Source organism: Otolemur garnettii, unplaced genomic scaffold (assembly GCF_000181295.1).
Source record: "Otolemur garnettii isolate 467f Iridium unplaced genomic scaffold, OtoGar3 scaffold00008, whole genome shotgun sequence".
NCBI classification, from domain to species: Eukaryota; Metazoa; Chordata; class Mammalia; order Primates; family Galagidae; genus Otolemur; species Otolemur garnettii.
The window spans coordinates 29,780,237-29,806,325 of NW_003852403.1; the positions used below are offsets into that span (position 1 = coordinate 29,780,237).

General features: G+C 35.4%; 1 protein-coding gene across 16 annotated transcripts in view; it reads left to right on the top strand.

The window, feature by feature from the left end:
* The window catches only part of PCDH15 (protocadherin related 15), a 691,874-nt gene that overhangs the window by 546,353 nt on the left and 119,432 nt on the right, over window positions 1-26,089 (top strand). For all 16 annotated transcript variants that reach the window (XM_003783651.1, XM_003783650.1, XM_023509543.1 and 13 more), the window contains 2 exons: window positions 22,096-22,205; window positions 24,413-24,553. In XM_003783651.1, the coding sequence (XP_003783699.1) occupies window positions 22,096-22,205; window positions 24,413-24,553 (251 nt within the window). The remainder of the gene's footprint in view (window positions 1-22,095; window positions 22,206-24,412; window positions 24,554-26,089) is intronic.

Genomic DNA, 26,089 nt, shown 5'->3' on the forward strand with positions numbered 1-26,089 from the left:
CTCATTGAGATGTAAACCATATGTAAAGCAAATTTAAGAAATGTTGGTCAGTCTATTGGAAAAGGTTATTGTCTTCATCATGCCCATTGTTATCAGTTCTTTTCTTTTGTTACTGACTTTTTGACTTGGGGACTCTAACTCTTTCTATGGAGAAACAGTTTTTCATGATTTGTTACCCATGTTTAACTGTGGTCAGAAAATTCCAGAAGTAAAATAATTCATAATTTTTAAATTCCCCGCCATTCCAAGTAGCATGATGAAAACGTGTGCTGAACCACTCTGTTCCACCCGGAATGTGAATCAGACCTTGGTCCAGTGTATCCATGTTGTCCATGCGTCTATCTCCCTGTTGGTTGCTTAAAAACTGTCTCCGTTATAAGCTCAAAACAAACACAGTATACATAGGGCATGGTATTATCTGAGGTTTGGGCATTCATGATGGTGGGGCTACCGTTTACAGTTTTCTGCTTTATAAGAACTCTGAATTTTGATGTTCTTGAGAATGAAGATATATATCAATTCACTTTGGTGGATTTCTGACTAACTTATGGCTGGGTGCAGTGGCTCTCATGCCTATAATCCTAGCACTCTGGGAGGCTGAGGTGGGAGGATTGCTTGAGCTCAGGAGTTCAAGACCAGCCGGAACAAAAGCGAGACCCCAACTCTACTGAAAATAGAAAAACTGAGGCATGAGGATCACTTGAGCCTAACTTGGAGCTTGCTATGAACTACAATGATACCACAGCACTCTACCCAGAGAGAAGGCTTAAGACCCTGTCTCCAAAAAAAAAAAAAGATGCTCACCAAAAGGGAAGTTATTCTTTTTGGTGGATCCATAAAACCATTCACAATTTTATCCCAAGGTAAATTTCTTTCTTTGTTCTTCAATACCGTTTACTCCTAATTCTGGCCATTCTTCAGACCCTCTAAGTCAGACATCCTCAAACTACAGCCCGTGGGCCACATGTGGCCCGCCTAGGACATTTATCTGGCCCACCGGGTGTTTTTGCTGCCATTGCCTGTCCTGCTTAGCAGCCGACTTGTCCTGGGGCCTGCAGTACAGCCCTCCAATGGTCTGAGGGACAGTGAACTGGTCCCCTGTTTAAAAAGTTTGAGGACCCCTGCTAGGAAAGTGGTACAGTGTTTAGCTGTCCCTTTAAATAAACTCAGTAAGTTGTGTCCCTTTTCTCTGGGATTTCATGTGAAGCTCATTTCCTTATTGTTAGAAGTGTGCCTCCAGCTTTCTTCTTTAGCTAAAATATTGTGGCACTGAGGCCAACGTCATAAGCTGAATCAGGACTTTGCTCATTTAACTCTGTTAAGAGTCCTTGTTTAATGCCACTTTTGCAATTCTTTTGTTCAAAGAATAATTTACCATTCTTAACCACCTTTGTATAGAACTACCAACCACAAATAGATTCTATTAATAAAGTTGTTAGCTTAGAGAACAAAATCTAGCCCATTATATGGTGCTAAGGGTAATAGCAGTTACTTGGGCCCATGTGAGAGAATTTTGACCTTCCAGAACTTTTCTAACAATTGCCTAATTGCCCTTGATTATCCTGTTCATTTGGAGTTCTAGGTGGTAAAGGGAATTTGGTAATCATGCTGCACCCTACTGTTTACAGACAGGGGCACAACTGGATGCAGATAACTCCCAGAGACGCTCAGAATCAATTGTAGTCACAACAGATTCAATTGTATGTGGGTACAGAAAAGGGTGGTTTTGCTTTTTATCACCACCCCAGAAAGTTCAATAATAAAAAAGCCATGTCAAATATGAACAGAAGACGCTGTTTTTTGTCCAAATCAAATAATTGAATTTAAATGTTTGAATTGGTTTACATTTTGAACTAAAACATGGAATGAACTATAAAAGCCTTGAGATTGATTATTTTCTTCAATCACTTCTCCATTCTTTGGAAGACTGTCGGAGACATAAATAGCAGTGTGTCTGGATGTCTGATAAATCCTTTCTTCTTTCTCACAGGCACACATCTAGGCTCCATTTCCTCACCTTATTTGCTGGGTGAAGCCACGTGGCTGAATGTTGGCCAAATTAAATGTGAGATTAAAGGTCTGTACCATTTCCTGGCCAGGCTTAACCTTTTTTTCCTTCATGGAAGGAGAAAACGCCCAGAAAATCTTTAAGAACAATCTGTTGATAACTATAGAAACACAGATAGAAAGAGCTTAAGCCCTGGAATCCCAGCTTGGAGGAAAGTTGCCCAACTAGGAAAACCCTCAATGAAATACCATGCAAGCAAGAAATTTAGGGGTGTCATAATATTAGCTACCATTGGTTCAACTAATACAATTTGTTATTATATTGGTTTAGAACAACTAATCACATATTAATCATCTTAAAAGTCCTTCTCAGATACGTTGCAATGTTTCACAGGTTGAGATCTTTAAAATGGTATACATGATAGAGTATTTTTATTCCTGGACGCTATTTTCTTTCAGTTGTTAGATTTGTCAACATGCCTTTGCCATTTCAGAGCGCTTTAAAGGCCAACATACTTTCCTTCCTTAACAGAAAAGAAAAAAAAAAAAAGAAAGAAAAACACCAAGCATGAAGCATAGACTGGGTTCTGAAACTTCATAAGCCTGCTTGCTTCTCTAATATTTCCAAATTCATGTACTGCTTCCATTAGATGGACACACTCCCCGAGATGTTATGCACTGTTACCAATCCTTGATTATCAAGATGAGCTCTTCTGTCATGATTACCCCTGATGGAAAACCATCTATTTCCTGTGATCAAATTTTGGGATGATCTGCCAGTTTTCTGCCAGTTATCCAGAATGATACTGCCAGTTTTCTATTCTTTGTGTGTATTGGGGAGAAGGTTATGGGTTGAAATGGAAAGCAGTAATCTAAGTGAACCAAGCTACATATGGTTTTTACATTTTGGGAATACCTTAATTCTGTTACTGATGTTTAAATTTATTAGGAAAAGTTAGTTTTCAACAAGTAACCAGATGTTAAAGAGAGATTTTACAGTTAAATACTCATTTCTCTTAAAATTGTAAACTGAATTACCGACTCATACCTCTCCCTCCCCTCCCTGACTCAACCGTCTTACTAATATTGGAATGAGCATTAAATCATTAAATCTCAGGATAATCAGATTACTGAGAGTAGTTTAGGACACAGTAAAAAGGAAACTCAAAATTTCAGTGGTTTAAAGAGTGACAACCAAAAGAAAAGTATATTTTTGCTCACTCAACAGTCTATGTGGGGTGTTTCACTCTGGCAGCAACCTGGGTCAGCTCTAAATCTGTCATCTTCAGCAATCTGTTTCAAAATAATTCCAATTGCCCTGTTTCTATTTCAGTCAGTGGAAAGGGGGAAATGGCAGATCTGGAGATTCCCTTAATCAAGTTTTGTGTGGATTGCCAATTTACTTCAGCTCTCATTTCATCATTATAATGCAGGCCCATGTCACACTAAGCTGTAACAGGACACAGGAACACTGTCCCTTACTAGGTAACAATGTCCTAGTTCCACCTCAGTTATTGAGTAAAAATAGAAAAATTTACAGCTTTCTGATCATTGTTGTGATTTTGTAGCAACTGACTTCAATTAAGAATGCATAATTAGGTACATGATACATGATGACAGAAGCATTTATATTTTAAAGATGTGTTATTGAAATAAATTGTTATTTAATGAGAGAATGAACTTTTTATAATTCAAAACAAATCTGAGATGAAGATTTCGGTTACTTTAAAAACCTTTATTTCTAGTAATTTTAGCTCTTAGGTGTTAATATTATATAATACAAACCAAACTTTTCTGGACTTGAAGCTGAAGCTTAGTTATTTGATAGTGTGTCACTTCTTCCTATTTTTCTGAAAAGTCTAATAGATGACAAAGGTAAAAGAAAACTAAAAAGAAAGCATTATGGCAAAATGCAAATGAGAGTTACGAACTCTAAATTCCCTTGTGAAGACCATAAAAAAAGTTTGAGAAGTGGCATTTATTATTAGACTTAACATCTTTCAATGTTCCAGTTCTATGTAGACAGAGACACAAAATCTATTATTCTGTTTTAAGAATTAAAATCATTTCTATCTTGAGCCACTGGTAATTGCATGGTAACTAGAATATAAGAAATAGACTTATAATTCTCTTTTTCTAAAATTATAAAAGCACAAAATAATAGACAGCCAATAAATAATAAACATCATAGCAAGCACTTGAACATTTACTAAGGGAAAAAACTGCTGGGCTGTCGGACAAGTTTTGGTGATAGATAATGAGTAGGTCATGTGACCCATCTAAAAGTAGCAAGCAGTAAAAAAAAACCAAACCCTCCTTTCACGTACTTAATCCATCATATCATACCTCTGTTTCTTTTTTACATTTAAAAACTTCCTTTCTGCTAATGCTTCTTTGAAGATGAAACAATGAACTTTGTGAAATTATTCAAGGATTTAACAATGACCACCCTGTAGTCAGTAAAATAATTTAGTCTGTCATGATTAGAAAAGACATTTTTAATATTATTTTTTGTTTATTATTTATGATATTGAGATTTTTTTGTGTGTTGGAAAAAGATTCCATTTTGTCTTGCTTCAAATTCTGTGAACTGGTGTCGTTTCCTGATGAAATGGCATCCAGTAATTTTTAAGGGTAGGAGAAATCTCATAATGGGAAAACAATGTACCCCATATAGATACACAGTGACAATCTGTAAGTTCACCACTGAATAGACTGCTCAACATACAGAGGTAGTCGACATAGGGGAGGAGCACTACTATACTGATCTGTACATGGTGCATGTACAATGCATGAAAATTAGGTCAACTTAGGGAGGTGGGCAATGTAGGGAGGTGATCAGCTGTGGAGGTTCCACTGTAACTTACTTTTATAATGGCCAGATTTACAGTAATTTTTAAGATGTGTACCCATGTGATTTTCTTTGCTTCCTACAGCTGTTTTAGTACTTAAAACAGTCTCATTTTGCAATTTCATGACCTCTTCAAAACAATCTTTCATCGAGTCACTTAATAGGTTCAGTGAAAAATCAGATAGCATCTGTTTCATCTATCTTTTGAGGTACATCTACACTATCCAGAAAACATTGAGTTCTGAAAACTTTTTAAAACTGTGTAATATCCTTTCTTTAACTATAAATAAACACCCATATATTTTAGAAGCATACACAGAACCAAAGAGGACCACACATTGTTCCTCTTTCATTTGGTTATTTCAATTGTTTTTTTGACAAACAATGATATTTCAATAATATTGGTGTCTTAGGATTTGTGTGTGTTAAGTCATCATTCTTCCTCTTCTTCTCCTTCCTTTCCTTGAAACAAACCTCTTAAAGAATTTATGGAATTTATTCTTTGTTGAAGCATTGCCCATCTCTCTTTCTCAAAATCATCTCGAGCGAGCAGTCTTCAATTTTATTTTATTTTCTAAATTAGCTGACAGTACATAAATACGCAATAATAAATGTTGCTTTATTACTATTCAAGTGATTATGAATTTTCTTGATATCTATATATAATTGCATATCTTTATTGAAACCACTTTTCACAATTTGTTTTTGTTGGACACTGGGCAAAAGGAGTTAATCTTTCTTTAATTATAAAATTCTCATATTAGAGAATAAAACAAGTCACAGAGATCATTTAGTTTGACCTAATCACTCAATCATTCTGTACTTGAAACTGTAAGCAGGCCCTGTGAAATAGTCCTTCATACAAACATCCAGAGTTTTCAGAGCGCAGCAACTGGGACTTTGACCTACTGTGCTCCCCATAGTTGAAAATCTGTGAGGTAGACTGACCTTTCTGCCACCTGTGCATATTTGCTAAGAGGTTTTTGGTCAGTTATCTGTTTGGAGTTTCTGAAAATCGTTATACTTACAGAATCAGAAAATTCATTTTATATATCTTTCATTTAATCCATACAGAAATATCAAAATCCTAATAGTATTTCAAATATATAATTTTACTTGAGTGCAGATGGACTCTTGTAGGCCAAGTAAGTTACTATTCTGAAGAATGACATTTGACCTTCATCTCAGGACGATGGACTAAGATTTATATATACTGAAATTCACTTGTCATCAGTTTTAGAAGTAAATATCATGGAAAGGTCAACATGTCTGGAATAGATCATAGAGTCTAAATGTAAATATTGATTTTGAGTGGGAAATGCAGTGTCTTACACAACTTATCAAAAAAATTTACCAATGCAATTAATTACAAATATTAAGCATTAGCATAATATAATGTCACATTTTGATTTATTTTTTAGTATACATGTAGTGTCAGGTATATTTTCCATAAAAACATAAATTCAAAATTTTTATTTGTATAAATAAAAAAGGGAAAGGGCAAATGTTCCTAGGCATTTTCATTAGACTCCTGAACAAGTTGATATTTTTCTAACCCTAGAGGAAATATTGTGAATTGATTTCAATTTCTATTGTTAATTAAATTGAATATATCAAATCCAAAGAAAGAATGTTATACGTGTGACTATCTTGACATTTTTAAAAATTTAAATATTCTCAATCCTTAATCAAAAAATAATCTTATCACTTTCCCTAAGTATAAAATTTTCCCTACTGTGTAAAAAAATTCTACTTTGTTGATTAATATAAATTAATTACATAATAAATGGTAAGGCAAAAATTGTATACAGTTTTATGTAAAATACGTTTCTCAAGAGGCTTTATTTAGGAGAATATAATTCAAGTAGATTTTATAAATAACCTTCTACCTCCTCACATGCAAAAATAGAGAAAAAAATGTATAATTTATAGCAGAGACATTCATTTTGTAAACTATGAAACAGGAAACAGTGGGAAGTGGTGAATGAGCAGTTCTAGTTAATCAGTCAGAACACTACTTCCAGAGAATAATTGGTCTTAACCGCAAAGAGTGTAAAAGAAAAAGAATATCAAACTATCTGAAAACTAATACCATGTTAATACAATGTAATATAGACCCACATGCAGTGAGCAACACTTGATTGCTAATGTTGTTTTCTCTTTTAATTTAAATTTATTGTCCAATATAAGAGCTGACTTTGCCTGATGATAACCTTTCCTGTCTTTTATGGCACTATTAAAATCTTGCTTCAAACATAATAGATTTTGTCTCTTTAACTATTGAAAGAAGGACTGTGAAAGTCCTTCATTGCACTTTTCATAGGCTCCCTCTGCAGCCACCTGGAATGTAACTTCTTCACACCTTCAAGGTCATCTGGGGTTTGGCATTTGCTCATGTAGCAAAGTGAAGCAAGTTTTCCAGCATCAAAGGACTCACATCCAAACGGTTCATTTTAAATCTACGACTTAGAATTTAGGACAGGCTTTTCCAGACAGAGAGTGATTTTGTGGTTCCCATTCTTTTCTCGGTGCATGATATCTATGGGGAATTTTAATTCACGTTAAACATATACCAGGATACATAAATTTCATTTTATCAGTAATTAATGCAAACCCCTTTCGAGGCAAAATAGCATACTAATTAGAGTTCTAAGATGACGAGTCTGGAGAAGTAGGTAGAGCTCAATTGTGAAGGGACTTAATGAGCCATAGTCGAGTCATTGTTCATTATCCCAGAGAAATCTGAAGACACTGAATGGTGTTAAAGAGGCAAATGACATATGCAGGGGATCTTTAGAGAAGACACTCTGTGGTTCCACATTCTGTATGAAAAGTAGATTTTCATGCAATTTAAATGTTGATTCACCATCATGTCACTTTTATCACCAATTTATAATGATGAAGTCATTCATCTCCAAACTCCACTGGTGCTTAAGAGCTCTACCATTGGCTTCATCTTCTCCTAATACTGCGTTTTATTTCCACTAAACTTTTGTACATGGTTGGATGCCATTAAACAATGTATTTAAACCAAACACACGCACAAAAATAGAGTTATGGGAAAAGATATATCAGGCAATTGCAAATATGGGAAAGCGGGAATTACTCTATTAATGTCAAGTCATGTATAATTAAAGACAGAATTCTGATTATGTGCATGCTCTGTCTCCCTAATTAGACTGTAATTTTTTGAAGTGAGAAAGCCAAATTTTCTCATTTGGTATATTCATATGGTGTCCAGTGTAGTTTATGATCATATAATCTATGTCAGAAGTAGGAAAATTTGGAGAGAAAAGATGGGTCTTCTTAGTAATTTGGCTATAGATCCAAATAGTGACTAGAGGGATTTCTCCGGATATAACCCCCTTGTAAATTCAGGAGCATGCTGAATGAGTACCACTTCCACACCATAGTAAAGTTGAAAAAAATCCTAAGTCAATCCATCAGAAATCGGGGACGGACTATCCTTTACTCATGATCGGTATCCTATAAATGCCTGGTGACCCACTGGCCTGATATCTGCAACAGTTTTATTCAATATCAGGTATTTCCTATGTGTATCAGTTATTTCTCGCTGTATAACTGCCTTTCCAAATTTAATAATTTAATGGTTTAAAGCAAGAAATCACCTTTTAAAATGATTCCGTGGGTTGACTTGTTGGCTGTCCTGTTACTGGAATTTCTCTGGGTCCTTGGTCTTGGGAATAGAAGACTGAATTCATGGACCACCAGTAAGTAGGACAGATTTTATTACAGATAAAGCAAGAGGAAAGCAAAACCTTCGCCACAGTGGAGGGGGCCGGAGAGGCTGCCACCTTAAGTTTACACTCGCTTCTCATATACAGGTTCTGATCATATCGCCTTCCCTGCAGGCAGCGGGGTTTGGGGAAATGAAATGTATGCCTCAAACATGTCACAGCCATTGGCACCAAAGGCCTGTGGGCAGAAGTTAATTTTAAAACTGCCATAGAGTAGGAATGTGGCTGTTTGGGGTGTCCCACTTTTCTCTGGCAGTAGTGACTTAGATGGAACACTGATCAAACTTGTCTGTGAGGCTGCTTAGGCCCAGAAAATGGAGTTCGTGTCCAGCCCTGAGTGGAGGGAACTGCATCCGTTCTGCTGGCCTCGCTTGGCTTAAATTACGGTATTGTCAAGGCAAAACAAGGCAGTAGACTAATTTAAACAGGCAAGGAAGAATTCATTCAAGGCTGTTGTGATGGAAAAGAGAAACCAGAGCTCAGTCTGAGATCAACTCTTCTGAAATAAGGGACTAAAGAGTTGTTAAGAGTGGGGTGAGAGATCTGTAGGTCGTCTGTGTTTGCTAATTGGCTTTACAAAAAGAAAAAGTAAATCTTCTATCTTCCTAACGGATGTAGTAACAACTTAAAATAAGGTATCTGCCAAGAGTAGCTCCCTAGTCTCCCAGAGAAACTAAATAAGGGTACTGTTTTCTTTAATTATTATGTTTTCAAAGGGAGCGCTCCCAGGCCCTTGACAAACACATTCTTAAATTATAAAACTGGTAAGTTTTAAAAAAGATGTATAGCTCAAAGGAGCAGACACCTGGTTTTATAATTGCAAGTTTTTTAAAGCAAATATTCTAACAAAAGGGGGGTGAGGGCAGAAAGTGAGGAAGAAACTCGTCTTAAATTTAGATAAGTTGAGAGGAACTTCAAGATTATTTTGATCAATACACATTCAGCTGGTGGGTAGGATGATGGTCAAAAGCTGGGATAATGCCTGGGCTTTTCTTTATGAAGTTTTATATTATTAAGGAATCTCGACTCGAGGCAGCCATGTCCTGCCTGAGGTCCAAGTATGTACACACACACACACATTCCCATTACATTAATCAAAGCAATCCTGCCCAAATTCAAAAGGAGAAAAAATAGACCCCATTTCATTGTTTATATAACAAGCAGGAAGATATGTGTTCATTTTTTAATTCACCATAGCACCACAATCTATCTTCTGTCCAAAATTATTTGCAATCCTATCACATGCATAAATACCAAAAACAAAAACACAGAACAAAGTACTTATGCTCTTAGTCTCTCCAAGAGTTTTTCCTCATTATGACATCAGGCTTGTAGTTAGTTCAGGATCTCATTATTAAGGTCAAGTCCAAATGTAGATGAAGTTCCTTAAGTGAATCTCTTGATTCAAGTATCTGTGTATTAAAGACAGAATATTTGGCTAAAGAACAATTTTGCCAATTGTTTTGCAACAACCAAACAAGAGTTGTCATTTTCTAACCCTGAGTAACAATTTTCTCATCACCTTTACACACTCCACTGTCTATCCTCTCTCTAGCCTCCTTAAAAGCCTTCTCACTCATTTTCCATCTACTTCCTACCAGGCAATCTTAAAATGAATGTCCCATGTCTAGTCCCAAAACCAATGTCATGTTTTAGGTTTTTGTTATGGCACTGCCCTACTTCTAAGAATCAATTTTTGTCTGTATTCTTCCCAAAAGTTAGTGACTAAAGGCAAAGACAATTTGTATTTTCTAAAGCTCTTGTGAGTTGCCTGAACTAATTTCAGGCAGGCACCCTCCTAAAGCTGGAGTGACTGCAGTGACATGGGCTTTCCTTCTCGTTTTTCATACTGAAGAGGCTGTGCTGGGATTTCTCATATGCAGGCTCAGGACAGCTTTCCCAGATGTGAGAGCCAGCTACAAGGCCTCCTTTCATGGACACAGCAATGTCACTTTCATCTCATTCTGTTGGTCCCAATTAATAACCTAGACCCAAGAGAAGGGAAAATAAACTCCACCTCTGGATAGGAGGAATAGCATAGACAATTCACCCCTTTTAGTCAGCATATCGTGATAATGGTCTCTAATCTTTTTCTTTTTTTTTTTTTAAGACAGAGTTTTACTATGTTGCCCTTGATAGAGTGCCATGGTGTCACAGCTCACTGCAACCTCAAACTCCAGGGCTTAAGGAATTCTCTTGCCTCAGCCTCCCAAGTAGCTGGGACTATGGGCACCCACCTCAATGTTGGGCTATCTTTTTGTTATAGTTGTCATTGTTGTTTGGCAGGCCTGGGCTGAGTTTGAACATGCCAGCCCTGGTGTATGTGGCTGGTGCCCTAGCTGCTGAGTTACAGGTGCCAAGCCAGTCATCTCTTATCTTCAAAGTGAAAAAACAGATAGCTTAGTGTAGCAGCCAGTATAGCCTATGGCTACGAGAGTTATAAGAAATACCTGTATAGCTCAATAACGGAACACTTTGGTAAAAAGGCCATGGAGAGGGATTTAGCGCTTCTAATAAGCATGAGAGCTCCCAAGATGAGAGCCTTGGTGAGTTGGCAGTCTCTATACCTGTGCTGCTGAGAGGCACAAGATCAGCCTTATATTAGGCTGGAGGAGAAGGCAGTCAGAAGCGTCCGCATTCTATTACAGACCTGCTCACTCTGACTCGGTCTCTTCTCCTGCCTGCATGAACGCCAGCACTGTGTCTCTCTGCTGAAGACTACCAAGCTCTGCTAAAGACTAAGATCTATCTACTCTAAAACTGCTTTACTTACTCTAAGACTCTCTCTCCTGCTAAGGTAGATAGCGCTCATGTACTTAAGAGAAATTGTTCCTGAGCAAGGTAGCTTGGTGGTCTGCGTCTGGAACCTAGTTAAGCCGAGACCTGGCCAGTCCCAGGCCCTGACAAATGGTTGCAGTGGTGGGCTGTGACAGCTTAGAAAAGTGAAAAATCTTAAAACAAATATTTTGTTGAGAGCAAATGTCAAGGTTTAAAAGGTGGCCTAAAAACAACTAAAATTTCTTTTCAATCATTCAAAATGTTATATTATTGCTTATTTTATACATTTCTATTCTCAATTTAAAAAATTCAGAATTAAGGAGAGTTTAGATATATTATCTTATTTATTTTAATTTATCAGTGTATCAAGTAGCTACCATCCAAAAAGAAAAAAAAAAAGAAAACCTTGATCATAGCAAACATAGTGAATCTGTTTTCAAAAATGGACACATGAAAGATAAGGGAATGTAAATAATAAATTATCATATTTATAGAGAAATTATCATACTAAGTCTTGTTTGTCAAAACAACCCTTCAGCTTTTTAAAAACTATTTTCAATTTTTAACAACAATGGAGGGAGAGGGGACAAAGAAACAGGATGGGGAGTACATAGAAGCATTTTTAAAACAAAAAATAGCACAAACAAAAAAAATAAGTTAGATTTGGGGACAGATATATGTTAGTTTTCTTATTTTCATTTTAACTATGTTTGAAGAATTAAAAAAAGTAAATAAAAATCAAAAACTTTCCTTTTTCCTTCCTTGTCTTTGGCTTAAAAATCAAACGATTATGCAGGAGAAAGAATTTTATTTTTAGTTATCCTGATCAAAATAGAAACTTCATCTAAAAATAATATTTTAGGCTTGATGCCTGTGGCTCAAGTGGCTAAGGCGCCAGCCACATACACCTAAGGTGGCAGGTTCAAATCCAGCTCGGGCCCCCAAAACAACAATGATGACTGCAACAAAAAAATAGCCGGGTGCTGGGGCTGGTGCCTGCGGTCCCAGCTACTTGAGAGGCTGAGGAAGGAGACTTCCTTGAGCCCAGGAGTTGGAGGTTGCTGTGAGCTGTGATGCCACAGCACTCTACCCAGGGGGAGAGCTTGAAGCTCTGTCTCAAAAAAAAAATAATAAAATAAATAAGTAAAATAAAAATAATATTTTAAAAGTAATTTTATTAGGAAAAGTATAAATGAAAATAAAACACTTCTACTCCCCACTGTGATGATTTTTTTTTTTAAGTAATGAGTACTACCTATATACCCTCCTCCTTAAATGGCAGAATTGTAAATGTTCATTATCTTGCTAGGATATGAATAACATCTATAAAGAATGATTTATCTCTATTTTTCAGAAAATTCTGGCATGAAATGAGTGTCTATGTTTAATATGCTATCCATTTTTATTTTATTTAATATGTTATTTTTAAGCTAATATCTCAAGCTATTAACTTAGAATGACTTAAATTATCCGATGCTCTGTCTAGTTTTTTTTCCTAGTTGATGTTATTTGTATGACTACACTAACATACTTCAAAATTCTATGGTGATTTCTCATTTTTACATGACTCTTTCATACTTACAGTCATAAAATCTAGTCTAATCAATAGAAAGTAACCAATAAACCATTAGATAGTTTCATAAGTTTGCTCTTGTGTCCTTGAAAAAATGTATTTATAAAGGAGAAAAGAGCCATTCTTATGTAGGTAAATGAACTAAAATTCAAATTTGTTTGCTCAGACGTTATTCCCAAGCATATAAATGCCTACATTACAACTTGTTTTTAGTAAATATATCAGGCAGTCGGGCATAAATTTCCCTGGCTTATTCATTTCATCAAAGATGCAGCCCCTTATTTCTATTCATAGTTAGTTTGTAAGTTCTAGGGACACAAACTATAAATGGTGAATTTCATGTTTCCTACTGAACTTCTAACCAAGGATCTGCTATTAATACACTGACCACATTTTACTATAATCCTTCACACAAGTGTAAGCTTTGCCTGTGAAGCTATGACCTCCATAAATGTAGTATCCACTTAACTCTAATATTTGTATAGTTTCCAGGGAATTTATATTCAATAAACATATATATCATGAAGGAGTAAAAATTATTGGTGATTTTGTTGTTCTTGTTAAATTTTAGAGCCAACTTGTATTTTTACCAGCCAGTGCTTACACCCATCTCACCCCATGGTAGTTCCTTTAGAATGAAGCCAAAAATTGTCTTTGATATAAAACTGTAATAATAGTAAAAAGCAAAATGTCATCTCCGTTTGACATATAAAATTGATATATGCCTGAGAACTGTAAGGGAAAATCAGAATGTATGAGACATACTTTATAATATTAGCTGAGATATTATTTGTTATTTTTATTGATACATGTGATTGACATATTTCTGGCATACATGTGGTATATGACACATGCTTGAAATGTGAAGTGATAAAATCAGGGTAACTGGGGTATGTATCACTATTTATAACTTATTAAAACATATTGGCATAGTGCAGGTGCTCATGCCTGTAATCTTAGCACCCTGGGAAGCTGAGGTGGAAGGATTGCTTGAGCTCAGGAGTTCAAGACCAATCTGTGCAAGACTGAGATCCTTGCCTTTACTAAAAATAGAAGAAATTAACCACATGTTGTGGTGGGGACCTGTAGTCCCAGCTACCCAGAAGGTTAAGGCAGGAATACCAGTTGAACCCGGGAGGAGTTGGAGGTTGCTTCGAGCTACGCTGATGCCATGGCATTCTAGACTAGAGTAACAGAGTGTGACTCTGTCTCAAAAAATAAATAAATAGGTTGTGCCCATAGCTCAGTGGGTAGGGTGCCGGTCATACCCCCAGGCTGTGGGTTCAAACCCGGCCCAAGCCAGCTAAAACAACAAAGACAACTGCAACAACAACCAAAAAAAATAGCTAGGTGTTGTGGCAGGCACCTGTAGCCCCAGCTACAAGGGAGGCTGAGGCAAGAGAATTGCTTGAGCCCAAGAGTTGAGGTTGCTGTGAGCTGTGACACCATAGCACTCTACCCAGGGCAACAGCTTGAGACTCTGGCTCAGAAAAATAAATAAATAAATAAATAAATAAATAAAAAGAGTTTTTAAGTTTTACTTTTCCTGTACTGACTGTCTATGAGACAAATTTATATATCATTATAATATTTCAACTAAAATTCCAGAGGCAGAACTTGTAAAATAATGTTAATTAAAGCCATTATTTGTGGAACTATTGCATGTAGATGTTAGGTACAAGAGAAGTTTTTATATATATATAGGATCTTTTACTGCACTCAGCAAACTTCTGAAGTAAATAATGTCCCCATTTTACAGGTAAAGAAATACAATCAGAGAAGCCAAGTAATTTTCCCAAAGTCACTTAGGTTGTAAGTTGGAACCTGCCGCTGTAAGGAAACTGGTGCTTTCCTGGGCCCTAAGTGCTACCTTTTGACTGAATCCAAATTTTGCACGACAAATTCTTTAATTAAAAGGGGCACAGCAGAGAAGGATGAAGCTTTTATGGCCTTGTTTGGCGCATAAAAAAGAACAAACTTGAAATCAGAAGGCCATAAGTTCCCCATCCCGGTACAGAGACGTCCATTGCTGTTTGCTCAAGGACTAAACCATGGCGAAGGGACAGAGGAGGGACAGGGAGGCTGGAGGAAAGCAGAGGGAGAGAGAAGCCCATAGTCTCTCAGCAGCCTGATTGTCCAAACCTTTACTATCTTTACTGCTTGGGAATTTTTTACAAATGAATTATGAAGCCTGACCTCATGGACCTACTAAAACAGAATTTTTGAGTGTATCAGAAAATGTGAAAATTTTAATGAATGCTTCCAAAAGCTTCTTATGGATTTAAGGTTTGAGAAGCAACAACTAAAAGGGATTAGAATATACTCTATTAGTAAAAACAGTAAGATAAATGAAATGAATGAATAAATATACCAGTATTCGCAGTTTTAGATTTCAAATACTTTTAGAAACAGTTCCTCCTCTCTTTCTTCTCCTCCTCATTCTTCTTCTTTCTTCCACTTCCTCTTCCTCCTCCTCCTACTCCTCTTCCTCTTTGATTTTTTTTTGTGTGTGTCTAACCCTGTTGCCCTGGGTAGAAGCTGTGACCTCATAGCTCACAGCAACCTTTAACCCTCAGCCTCTTAGACTCAAGCGATCCTCTTCCCTCAACCTCACAAGTAGCTGGGACTATAGGCACCTGCCACAAGGCCTGACCAGTTTTTCTATTTTTATTAGAGATGGGGTCTTGCTCTTGCTAAGGCTGATCCTCAACTCCTGAACTTAGTCAATCCACCCACATCAATCTCTCAGAGTGCTAGCATTACAGGTATGAGCCACCATGCTCGGCCTGCTAATACTATTCATATATTCAAGATGAGGCTGCCCTGTGGAACTGAGTACAGCAAAACTCTTAATGATACTGAACAAGCAGCCTATTAAAAAATGTAAAAAGCAGTGTCTAATCATTTGATCCTTTATTCATTTTCTTGTCTATAATCCACCCTAAGAGTTCTGGCCTCTCCTGATTCATGTTTTTTTGAAACTGTTTTTCTTAGTTAAATGTATAACATTAGATGACTCTGATGCAATTACTCTAGAGTTACAAATAATAGGAGTTCCAGTGGGTGCTTTTTCCCCTTCACATTTTCATTAAATATTTTCATAGTAGGTATAAAAACAGTTCCTTAATTGGTACTGATTTGCAAATATATTGAATTCAAACATGTCAAAATAAATTAGATTTGTCTCTCCGTAGAAAGAAAGCAATAGAGTCAGATTGAATCCCAGTGAAATTTTATAGCATCTATTTACAAACACTTTTACATCCTAAACTGCATGGCATTTAAAATAATTAGAAGCTTTATGTGACACATGCAACATTTACTTTTAGTGTTGCTTCTTGAGCCCAACAATAACAGTAGCTTCTAAATTACAGACTAATTGCTTCACCTATATTTATACTGTAAAAACTGAGTCTAACATTTGGACACTGCAAATTATGCTAATTTAGTGTAATCTTTTTTCAGATAACTCAGATATAATGTATTTAACTGAAAGGGATTTATTGTACTTTATATTTTCAATAAAGTAAAACATATTGAAAAGATAGCTATGAATTAATTTATGTCTCCATAAGGAAAATTAGAAGTATTTTGCATATAAATACTAAAGCAGTTAACTTTTCTGGTTGTCACTTTATCTGGAAAGATTTATTTTTAGGAAACAGTTCTAGTTATTTTGATGAATCGCTTTTTTTCTAAAATGTAGCTGTTTACGGTAAATAAATACAACATAACGTTATTCTGCAGGGATATGAAATAAGGTATCAAGCAACAAAAAGGCATAGAGGAATGTTAAGTGCATTTTGCAAAAGGATGAAGCCAGTCTGAAAAAACTCCCTGGTGTATGATTTCAACTATTTGACATTCTAGAAAAGGCAAAACCACATAGAGTTGCTAAGAAGATCACTGGTTGCCTGGGGTTCGGGAGGAGAGTGGAATGTGAGTAGGTGAAGAACAGAAACATTTTAGGTCCAGTGAAGGAGGTTATCTTGTTTCTCTATAACATTATTATAAAAATAACAACAACAATTTAAGATCTATTAATTTAAATACACAGAGCTGTGATGCAGGTAGAGTTAGGGAGATGATGTCAATGCCCATAGTGACATTAATGAGTTAATGACATTTCAATTTCATATCTATCAGAACTGCATTTTTTAACTGAAATTTCATTTGGGCTTCTTTTGAACCTGAAATCTGAAGCCTGACCTCCTGGGCCTATTAAAACAGAATTTTTGAACATGCTATCAGAAAATGTGAAAATTTTAATGAGTGCCTCCAGAAGCTTCTTATGGATTTAAGGCTTGAGAAGCAGTGACTAAAAGGGATGAGAATATACTCTATTAGTAGGAACAATAAGATAAATGAAATGTCTAATAAAATTTGAAGTATTAGTTGAAGTGATTTGGGCATTTTAATCAAAACTGTGGATTTTGTTTAAAATGGGTAATGAAGTTTGAAGTGTTGCCCCCGGGAAGTAGATAGAAGCCAGGGTTGCCAACAGGGCTCTGCCAGGATATCCAACCCAATCTCAATCAAGTCTGGTGAAAGAGCCTTTGATGAAGGCCCTTCCCAAGGTCATTACTAAAAGGTGATAATTTGTGTGCCTAGCGTTCAAGGTCCATATTGTTAAAGAGATAGCATATGAGCACATGGTAAGCCATCCTGTTCTGGGGAGTGTCCATCTAGCCATATCTGTCTCTCAGTCATCATCAGTAATGCTGTATATTCTTTTACTGATCCCTGCCTGTTTCAAGTGCTCCTTTAATAGCATTTTTGTCAATTTGTATTGGCATCAAGTTTACTTGAAAGGAAGAATTCCTGAATTTTAGACACTCAGCAACTATTTGTTATGAATTAGGTGTAAACAATTAAATTGAAAGAGGGCTAGTGATGCATTAATCATCATAAATGAGTGAAATGCAGGTTTACAAATTAACAAGAAAAAAGTATTAAAACCTTAGAAAAATGTTTAATTTGATCATAATTTGTGGTTTCTGAAGTTAAGTAATATTTTTTGATTATACTCAGCAGAAAGAAAATAGGGAATGGTGAATCATGTTAGATCAGGCTCAGAATGATGGAATCGAAAAATATATTGGAGAGAGTTTATCTCATCTGAAAATCAACAACTGTCAGCCACTCAATCAAATCTAGTCACCTGGTAATTTAAAAAATAAATTCTATTGGTTGCCAAAATTTAAAAGTTTATGGAAATCCCATGAAAATTGAATTTCCATTGTCAATTAAAAAAATCCCACTGGACTTTCATTATTCCACAGTGGTTACATGTTGTATAGATTCTAACGTCCATTTCTGCTCCTGTTAATTTATACCCAGTCTGTTTTATTGAATTTATTATATTCATACCTTCTCTGTTCATGTAACTTAATGGATCTTGATTTACAGTAAGTCCTTCATTTTGTGTCCAAGGCACATATGACTCTAAAGAGAGTATATGATTTACCCCAATCATGTAACTGGTACTTTCCAGAGCATAAAACAATAGCAAAATGTGTCCCGCCTAGCCATACATAGAAAGGAATTGAGATTTTGTCATCTAATGCGCATTAGCATAAAGGTTCATTTAACTCTGGCCAGGAGAAAATTGCATTTTTATGGCGTGTTTTAATTCTGGTAGAAAGAAGTGTTCCAAAACAATTAAGACAAAGGTTAATGAGGAGATTGTCTTGAAGTACATCTGTTTTAAACATTTACTAACAAATAGAATTTTAAATGCTTTTAGTGGTGTACATAGGATTTCGATTTCTTCATAAATTGTGCCAGTTACTATTTCCAGAATAATTATTTCCATCTTGATTGTGTAGTTGAAGTTACCAAAAGGCACACACAATATATTTTTGCTATTAAAAATAAGAAATCCAGGTTTCCTAATGCTAAAGCCAAAGAAAGACACATTAGCTTCAGACATCATATTGCTGTGATTTATGAAGATTAAAAAACAGATTATGGAAAGTATACAATTTAGTTTTTATGTAGTAACAAGATAGACAAACAAACAATTTAAGCAATGTCTGCTTCCATATAAAGGAATTTAGGTTTTGAAAATTATTCCAGCATAGGGCCAACCTATGTTTCTGTTTTAAACTTTTGAACATGTAGTATATGATTTGATCTGTCATAGATTAAGTATTGCTTAATACTTAAAATAAGTATTCCATTGCTCCAATAGTGAAGCCATGCATACTAATTAATCTATTGTACCATATACTTGTCAACTTGAAGTTTCTGTACGTCAGCAATTCAAACATGAGCTTATGTTTTAGGATCTTGCATAAAATGTTAACCAAGGTTTCAGAAGCCAGAGCCAGAGTCTCATCTGAACCTCAACTGGAGAAAGGTCTACTTTCAAGCTCATGTGGTTATTAGCAAGATTCAGTTCCTTGTGGGATGTTGGACTGAAGTCCACAATTCCTTACTGGCTGTGGGTCAGGCAGCGTCATAGTTTCTTGCTGTGTAGACCACTCCCTATGGCAGCTTAAATTATCAAATACAGCAAGAGATATAGTCAATAGAGTTCGCTAGCAAGAATGAGCTGGCAAGTTACAGCCTTATGCTGTATATTCATTGACTTTGTTTGAGCCTATATTACACATGAGCAATGAGAAAAATCTAAAACATTTTCATTAGCTGGAGATGGTTACTGTGTCTACTCATATACCTAGGGACTGTGTCAACCCTACCTGCACCATTTAGACTGTGACTGGAGGCGTATATTATCCAAAACAATATTTGGTGGTTGTTATCAAAAGAAGAAAACATTGAGAGGAGTAAAATAAAAAACAGATAAGTAAATGGCTACCTTGTACATTCCATCAAAAATAGGATAGGTTTGTTCTTATTCTTCAGCAAGAAACAGTTACTAGAATGATATATGGACCGTCAGTTGAGATGGAAGCATCTGTGAGAGAGATTGCTTTATATTTAAGTGACCTAGTCAATCAAGCAATGAATTATCATGGCAGAGAACAAAGAGATTTGGACAAGATGGTTATAAAATGTTATAGACAATTTTTTTTCAGACTAGATTTGTAGTTCAAAATTTGTTATAAAAGACTTCAATGAAAGCACAATGTAATCTAGATTAGAACTAAAAGAATGGATAGAAAAGTGAAGGATCACATGGAAAGAACAGTTACTGGAGGAAAAGGAATATGTGAAAGAAACAGCACTAAGATTTGTCTTCTCAGCTTGAGGACAAAAGCAAAAGTTTACAGAAGTTGGATAGGTTATGGGGACTGGACTAAAAAAGAGACAGAGACGTGTGGAGACCTTGTATTCAATAATTTCCTAAATCTGTTGAAGATGGATGGCAATAGCTATGAATTATAAAAGAGATTACTGAACATTAATTTTTGAAGATAAAAGTGTGATAGCCTAGTGATAGTAACCATAATTAGAAAAAATGAAACAGATTTTGAAAATATAAAATAATTGTTGAAAATAGGCACTTTAAAATTAGGTGGATAACATAATATTAGGGGCATAACATAACTACAGTTAAGTAAAATAAGTAAATTCAAAAAAATATTAATTTTTTGATGTCATCCATTCAAATACTTTTGATACAGTTGAAGTATTGCAGTAAGCCAGGAATAAGGACTAGAGCCATTTCCCTGAATATGCCCCATCAACACAATAGTGAGTTGAAGTAACAAATTGCCTCTATTGATTAGTCAGTGAGATGCTTTGGAAACAAGTGAAAAAGTTTTGATATGACATATGACAGATGATAGAATAGTGTTATGATCCTTTTAAATTGAAAATAATGTAGGTGATAAGATATTTTTATTATTATTATTTTTTTGAGATAGAGTCTCACTATGTCGCCCTGGGTATAGTGTCATGGCATCAAGCTTACAGAAACCTCAAACTCTTGGTCTTAAGCGATTCTCTTGCCTTAGTCTCCCAAGTAATTCTGATGACAGATGCTTGCCACAAAGCCAGGCTATTTTTTGTTGCAGGCGTCATTGTTGTTTAGCTGGCCTGGGCAGAGTTTAAACCTGCCAGCCTCAGTGCATGTGGCTGGCACCGTAACCACTGTGCTATGGGAGCAGAGCCAAGATACTTTTAATGAAAAACATTTGCATAATTTTGGACACTGTTAGGAATAAAATCTTAAGGTGTAATAATTCTTGAAAAATTCAGATAATAGTATTATGCAAATAAACAGACACATAAATACATAATATTACACACAAAATATTCCAGCATTACAAAATGAATGATAAAAACAAATAAATGCTACTACACGCCTATTAGAACGGCCAAAATCCAGATATCGACAACACTGGATACTGGTGAGAATGTGGAGTAGGCATGTTCATACACTGCTGGGGGGATATAAAATAGTATAACCACCTTGGGGGAAAGTTTGACAGCTGCTTACAACATTAAACATAGTCTTACCATATGCTCCAGAAAGCACATATTTGGGGCATTTACTCAAAGGAGCTGAACACGTATGCAGCACTACTGATAGCAACTTTAGTCATAATTGCCAAAACTTAAGCAACCAAGGTGTTCTTATTGATGGAAATAAACTGCGGTACATCCAGACAGTGGTGTACTGTGTAGAACTGAAAAGAAATGAACTACTAAGCTGTGGAAAGACGTGGAGAATCATGAAATGCACACTAGCTAGTGAAAGAAGACAGTCTGAAAAGACTGCATACTGCATGACTCCAACTACACGACGTACTGGAAAAGGCAAAACCGTGGAGACAGTGAAAAGGTCAGTTGCTGCCAGAGATTATGTTGAAGGAGGGATGAGTAGGCGGACCTCAGAGGATTTTTAGGGCGGGGGGATACTCGGTGTGATATAGTATAATAGTGGATACAAGTCATAAGTTTGTCCAAGCCCTTAGAAGGTAAACACCACAGTGGATCCTAATGTAAAGTATGGACTTGGGTGATTAGGAAGTGTCTGTTAGCTCTTTGATTGTCACAAATTTCCTACCCTGGTGGGGGATTTGATGATAAAGAAGGTTATGCATGCAAATGGTATCTAGGAAATCTTTATGTTTCTTTCAGTCTTTCTGTGAAGCTGAAGTTGCTTTTTAAAAACAGTTTTAAAAGTCAATAAATGATCTTCTCTAAACCTGCAGACCTCCACCAGTAAGTGAACTTGCCCCCAGGGGGACGATGGTTGGTGTAATTTCTGCTGCCGCCATTAATCAGAGTATAGTGTACTCCATCGTTTCAGGAAATGAAGAAGGTGAGATTTTCAGTCTGTGCTTTCACCATACACTAATGTATTAGATTTGTACTAATTTTAGATTATTTATTCTGTTTTTTTTATAAAAATTATGCCCAGTTATCAGTTAATGTGACTGATGACTCTATATGTTGAACTTGGTTAAAAATCCAATTATGTTGGCTAAAAGGACTTTTTTTCATTAAGAAATGCTCAATATCTAATTTTAGAAACCTTCCCCTTAGTTAGATAGGGTAGTATTTTAATGACATTTCTTCAAAATAAATACATGGTATTTTTAGATTTTAGTCATAATTATTGCCTACAGTAGTCTCTTTATACTTTTTGTAACATCCATGTCACATTTTCACTAATCCTAAAGAGTTGTCATAATCATAAATAAGCTGAATACCAAAAAAGGCACATCCATGGTCAAAGCCACGTGTGTTATATAATATTCTACAAGCAGCAAATTAGACATGCAGTTAAGGACCTTAAATAAATAATTTGAATTTTTTCTATGAATCACTTTAAGAATTATGGGAGTTTGCAGCCTGGAGGAGTGAGCCTGTGATTCAGTCTTTCTCACTGACTCCTGGTTTCACCTGTCAGCCACAGGTTAGTTGTCCTCTGTTTTCCTTTTTGAAATGCTAGAAAGCCAGGCATATTGTAGACAGCCAAGAACTAGTTAATACATATCTTATAAATTTATTAATATTAAATATTTAAAAAATTAATGAACTATAAACACCCCTAAGCAGTTTGCAAGGAAATTAACAAGGCCTTTTAATGCATACTAATGACCAACTATTAGGAGAAATCCTTGTCCATACAGCACAGCAAGTGTTCAACATCTTGCTTTTATCGCCTTTGTTCTGTGTCTCTGCTGTTATTATGCCTTCTCCCTAAATATAATTGTACTGTCTTTTTCCTTGAACTTCCAGTATATGACTAAAGCTACGATTTCTCAACCTGTTCTGATAATGTCTCTTTCGTATTCTCTCTGTTATTTTTCTGGGAGTTAGCAACGTGACCATATTTTTTAACCTCTCTCCCCACAGTGACTGTCTTTATATTCAATTCATTTATTAATTCATTAAATGGATATTTTCTTTTTCTTTTCTTTTCTTTTTTTTTTTTTGAAACAGAATCTCACTTTGTTGCCCTCGCTAGAGTGCCATGGTGTCACAGCTCACATCGACCTCCAGCTCCTGGGCTTAGGTGATTCTCTTGCCTCAGCCTCTCGATTAGCTGGGACCATAGGCACCTGTCACAACGCCCAGCTATTTTTTGTTACAGTTTGGCCAGGGCTGGGTTTGAACTTGCCACCCTCGGTACATGGGGCGGGTGCTCTACCCTCTAAGCCACAGGCATGGCACTAAACAAATATTTTCTGAGCGTCTATTGCATACTGTGTCCTCCTGCACCACTAGGGATGAAATCATGATGATAATAGACTGCTGCCTGCCCTCATAGAATTTAACACTCCAATTAGAGGAATTAGAAAATAAAGTCTATTAAAATATATAATTTTATAAGTGGTCAATTCCTTGGAAGAAATACAGTGAGGAAAAAATATGGAGGGTGTAAGAGTTGAGATATTATAAAGTTTATTAAAGTACACTGCTCTTCACTCAAATATATTATGTAAAAAATTATAAAAATATAGACATCAGGGCTACATATTTTAAGATGTTTAGAATAAATTATTTTTTCTAAATAACTAACATGCCAAATTATCGATTTGTTCTCTAAAGTGTTCTTAGCAGAACATTAAATTTATAAGATAATAAGATTCATTAAATTATAAAGAGTATAATTACTCACTAAGATCCTAAGATAACTTGGTTAAACAAAATTAAATGGGTCTCAAAAAAAAAAAATTAAATGGGTCTCTTTAAAATAAAACTTCTGAGAGTCTGTAGTATGGTAGAAGGCCATATGCGTAGATGATGAAGGATATTTTCTTCAGTGTTTCCCAAAAGTAATTGATCATCGAACCATTGATTTCGAGGAGAAAAACAAAACAAAACAAAGAAAAACTACAATCAAGGCAGCATTAGGGGAATACTAGTGTTGATAATTTTAACATTGGAAAATTGTTTTCAAAAGCCAGCAGTGTGTCACTTTTATGCATTACTCTAGATAAAATAAGTGTTTTTTTTCAGAGAATGTCTTTCCTTATAGAATAAAGAAAAATGACCAAACTATTATGTTTTACCTTCTAGACAAGTTTGGAATTAATAATATCACAGGCGTCATCTATGTGAATGCCCCTCTGGATTATGAGACCAGGACAAGCTACGTACTTCGAGTCCAAGCTGATTCCCTAGAGGTGGTCCTTGCCAATCTCCGAGTTCCTTCAAAGAGTAAGTTATTCCTACTGAAGGGCTTTATAAGACGTTTATGGTGTTTCTGCTGATTTCTAATGAAATACACATGTATAAAATAACAGTCTCAGTGGAGAGCAGAGGAAGGTCATTAATACTTGGAAAACGGTGCTCACTCACTTTAACAGCTGAGGTATGACAGTGCAGGGAGGGATTTTATACTCCTGAAATGTCAAGGCATTAACACACCATCTTCAAATTTTATGTACACCATTGTTAAAATATCACCATTATGTGTGTATATTAAATAATAAACCTATTCTTAATCCCACAGTGAGGCTCTGGATAAACCTTAGAAATATATATTGTCAATGGATGATTGCAAAGCTTTTCCTGAGTTGTGTGTAGCTTCTTGTATTTATATATTTTCTCAAAGCAAGAGAAAAGTCATCTACAATTAGTGACTAACATTTATTATAATTTGAATGTACTGTAATATGTCCTGCATTATCTCATTCTACAAAGACAAGTAAAGATTATGAAATTAAAAAAATAATAATAAATGTAGTCAGAGTTCTAAGCCCACATTTTTTTCACTCTAAAATCTTTCTTTAACATTTCAGCATAATACGGCTCATCCACACAGAGAAATAAGCAAACACCAATTTGTGATGTGGCCAACACAGATTTTAAAAGATTTTTACCAACAATGAGATAAATACTATTTTTCTATTTATTGAGGTAATACTATTTTGTAATTAAGCAATTCATTTTTTTTTTTGTAACAATGGAAAATTGTTTACAATACGAAAGATTCAAGAAAACTAGATCGAATGTAGCTGTTAATAGATTAGAGGCCCCAACAGAGTGTGAAGTGGGCAACAGGATTTGAAACTTTCACCTTGAGATTTTCCTTGGCTATCATATCACAGAATTCCATTAGTCAGCATATTTAGAAGAGGGAAGGAGGGAAAAAAAAAGAGAGAGAGAGTCCAGGCAGTGTGAGAGAAATGAGAATAAAATGGTAGCAAATGAGGATCGTAAAATAAATCCCCTCTTTTCATTTAAAGCAATTCTCATTTACTGATTTACTATAGATGACTGCCCAGTTGCTTATGAAGGTACAAACAAATCATTTGAAAATCAGATTATACAGTATGTCTTTAAAATTAAAAGAATTAATGTGTCCTTAATAATTATATCTCACTCATTTAATTAAATTGTTTAATAGTAGCCAACTAGTTCATTGAGTTTTTAATGTCCTTCAACTCCAGGCAATTATTATTTTTTATTAAATACAGAAAATGCTTCAAATTGTAAATCGAATTGCCTATAGGGGGAGTCAAAAGTTTAGAGTAGCTCTAAATTACATAATGTTACTTATCTTACTGTAAATTTAAATGAATAAGAAAGATACATTGAAAACTATTGCTATAATCTTTCTTTGAAACAAATAGACAATTGGTTTTAAGTATTTAGGTGGCAGAACCTGACAGTTCTAGGAATAGAGATACATTTCAGGTCTTATATTTGAATATAATACAACTAGCCCCCATTACTATAATGTAAGTAAAT